Source organism: Cebus imitator, unplaced genomic scaffold (genome assembly GCF_001604975.1).
Source record: "Cebus imitator isolate Cc_AM_T3 unplaced genomic scaffold, Cebus_imitator-1.0 Scaffold625, whole genome shotgun sequence".
In the NCBI taxonomy this organism is placed as follows: domain Eukaryota; kingdom Metazoa; phylum Chordata; class Mammalia; order Primates; family Cebidae; genus Cebus; species Cebus imitator.
Window position 1 is genome coordinate 137,085 of NW_016107940.1, and position 3,644 is coordinate 140,728.

General features: G+C 36.4%; 1 protein-coding gene across 3 annotated transcripts in view; it reads left to right on the plus strand.

Moving 5' to 3' along the window:
- CANX (calnexin) overlaps positions 1-2,326 on the plus strand; it is a 59,622-nt gene extending 57,296 nt beyond the window's left edge. For all 3 annotated transcript variants that reach the window (XM_017517251.2, XM_017517253.2, XM_017517250.2), the window contains one exon: positions 13-2,326. In XM_017517251.2, coding sequence (XP_017372740.1) covers positions 13-66 — 54 coding nt within the window. In that variant the 3' untranslated portion in view covers positions 67-2,326. The remainder of the gene's footprint in view (positions 1-12) is intronic.
- Positions 2,327-3,644: the final 1,318 nt, after the last annotated feature.

Consider the following 3,644-nt stretch of genomic DNA (forward strand, 5'->3'; position numbering starts at 1 on the left):
TTCAATCAATAGGAAGATGAAATTTTGAACAGATCACCGAGAAACAGAAAGCCACGAAGAGAGTGAAACAATCTTAAGAGCTTGATCTGTGATTTCCTCTCCCTCCCCCCCTGCAAAAGTAGTCCTAGGAGAGGACCTGGCACACCTTAGGTTGAAACTCAGAAAACTTCAAGACGTTACTATCAGCAGGTTCCAGTTGAACAGTAGTCTGTGTAACTTTAAACATCTAGCAGTAAATACTTGCAGTTGTGATATAAAGGACCCTGTTTCTGTAGAAAAGAAAACATTTAACATAATGGTTGTGAAATGTAACATGAAGTAACTAACTTTTTTTTTTTTGTAACATCTTTGTTTTTTAAAATAGAATGATAGAACTTTGCCAATCTTTTAAGATCTTGGCTTAATTTAATGTATTGATCTGTTTGTGCAACATAATACCACCATTTAAAAATGTTAGGGGGATGAGTTACAGTTTTTATAATAGATCTTTTTTTAAGTTTGGTATTGTAAAACATTCACATCTCTGTCCCTCAAAATTGATAATCACGTTTAAAGTGCAGTCATTTGTAGCTATAATCTTGTTTTGTTTGCTTCAATTACTCAGTTCCTCCTAAGGAAATTGAGGAGAGGGACTGGATGGAAGCCCAAATTTATATGAAAGTTGCATTTAAGTTGTATTAAAAATAGATATACAAAAAGGAAAAAAAATTGTTCACTTGATGTTGGTTAGACCAGAAAGTGCGTGTGTTCTGTAGCTCAATTCCCAGACAGCTTTGCAGGTAGTGGAGGAGGTGGCTTCATGTGGCATTTGGGCATTCATACTCCACTTGGGAGCGTCAGGCTGTGGCCTTAAGGCATGCTAGCAGAGCATGGCACATGAGCTCCGGAGTAGATATGTTCATCACTTCTTCCACTGTGTTGACACTGTTTTCCTTACCTATTTCCTCAAATCCCCAGCTTTCTCCTCTGCTATGCATTTTCTTCACAGTGCAGCTTGCAGTCTGTTCCTGAAAATGATTATAAGCCCTGCATAATGTTAAGCTTTATTGTGATTACATGTATGTTTCTTCTTCTTTCTTTTAAGCAGACCCATACCTTTCCAGGGTCAAAGTACAGAATAGAATACAATCTTTGATTTTTATCCGTTTCTTTTACTCTGTGTAAAGACTTTAGAAGTCTAATTCAGAGGCAAGCCAATACAGAATTGACTGCAGTTGAACAGACTAGAAGTATTTGTGGGAGGAGTGACATGAAGCATGAGTTACCTGATTTTTTGTAGCTGCTAAATATTTTAAGCCTTCATTTGCAATTCATGTAACAGTTGTGTTATAAATTACACAATAAAGCAGTCCTGTTCAAATTTTTTTTTAATGTGGCTTGTAGAATTTTTTTAAAAAGTGATCTTAGGTTTGTTTTTTCATGCAGAATGCAGATGGGTGCTATCAGAGCCTCTCCCACACCACTATAATGTAATAATGTTATTATTACTCTACACTGAAACGTATTCAGAATTAGATGTTATTTTAGCTTTAGTTCTTTAGAGGCTTTCAAATGTGCCGATGATACTGTTCCTTGCACTGAATATATAAACACTCCACAGTGTTTATATTGGGAAGATATTGGGGAGGAAATATATTTGTAAAAAAGGAAGGCTGTATCTATTTTTTTTTTTTTTTCTTTTTAAACTGGTTCACTTAAACTCTTTTGAGGATGGGTTCACTTAAATTCATTTTTCTTGCTGTTCAGTGCTTTTTCCTTTTCATCTGTAGTTCAGTGGTCACAGTGACCTTAGCTACATAGCAGACTTTCCCAAATGTATTGATAACAAATAAACAGTTGTTACTTAGCAAGACCTGAAAATATGTCTGCAGGTTTCTCCTTGAAGCAAATGGGTGGGATCATTGTATTTCCAGAAGTCTGCCTCCTTCACCCTCCATTGATGGTCTGTGTCATGCCTCACTTTCTTCTAGCTGAGCTTTAAATCATTAGAGTTTAAATTGTTAGATCGTTCATTGCCTTTTCAGGGTTATTTAGTAAAGTTTGTTCAAAACAAAAACACCTTTTCTTGGTTCTTTTTTCAGTTTTTGTTGAAGGTCCAGCATCCTGATTAAATGTCTGACACATTAATGAATGACCAGCAGCAGTTTTCAACTCTTAAAAAGGCACTTATATTATGATTTTACATGCTGGTTACCTGTTCCATTGTTGTAAAATGCCCACTCTCCATCAGATGTATTCCTCCATTTTCTTATCCACAAAGTACTCACTTTTTTTCAATTTGTCACATTACTAAATGGTGTTACATTAAAGCCCTGTGTTAAGTGTCTGCTTTTGACTGAACTTCTGATCATAGTAACCTTCAGTGTGTGTGTTTTACTGTGTTCAGTTAGTGGGTTGATCTTCCTTTAATTGGCCACAATGTCAGAGTTCACTAATATACAGAAATAATTATGCATGATGAAATAATGACTTTATCTCACCACATGAGTTTGATGCAGTCTTTTATATTTAGCTCTTGCCTCCTCTTCCTACCCACTTGACTGTGGTGCACTAGTTTCTGTTGTATAATAATGTGGACAGCAGCTCAGAAAAGGAGGAAATTCTACTGGTAATTTGTAGATAATATTTAAGACTTATGAGAACCATTAAACTTTGAAATTTTTATTAGAAAATTCTTTGTTCAGAATCAGACTCCATATTTTACATATACTTAAATATTTCAGGGATATTTTTGAAAGTTATGCCCAGTTTTTTTAATGTGCTATTAAACTTTTAGATTACATACTAAAGAAAAGTATGTATGCAGATTGTAGTGCTCCTAGTTCCTATTTTTTTCTATTAAAAAAATAGTTCTGGTGTAAAATTTATATGTTTGAATGCTTAAAAAAAAAAAAAGGACTGCATTATGGCACTTTTGCCTTGGTGGCCCACTTTCTCCATTTAAAACATTAGAATTTGTATTTTTCTGCCGAGTTTGTATAAAAACATATTTGACTGTTTGTTGTTTTCTCTTGATTTTAAAATAAAACCTCATGAGCCCTAGTAAAAAGCTAGAGTAATGAATGTTTGAGCTACTGATTGTGTATCTCAATGTGCAGCCTCCTGCCACCTTCTGTTTAACCTTTTAGCAATTAGAGTGCCAATATCTAGAGTTCCTGATATCATTTGGCATCACATGCACAGCATCTAGTTTTAGTACTAACACTGTTTCATTGCTCCAGTCCTTCTACTTGTACCCTTTGCCTACTGGTTTTAATAATGGGCATAATTGTCCTTGGTTTGGTTTTGTTGAGTGACTCAGTTTTACCTAAAGGACTGTTTTTGGTCGGGGGCAGTGGCTCACAGCTGTAATCCCAGCACTTTAGGAGGCCGAGGTGGGCAGATCATGTGAAGGCAGGAGTTCGAGACCAGCCTGACCAACATGAAGAAACCCCATCTCTACTAAAAATACAAAATTAGCTAGGCGTGGTGGCGAATTCCTGTAGTCCCAGCTCCTCAGGAGGCTGAGGCAGGAGAATCGCTTGAAGGTGGAGGTTGCAGTGGACCGAAATCGTTCCATTGCACTCCAACCTGGGCGACAGAGCACCACTCCGTCTCAAAAAAAAAAAAAGTTTTGACTGAAGCGTCATCCTTTCCATTTCCAG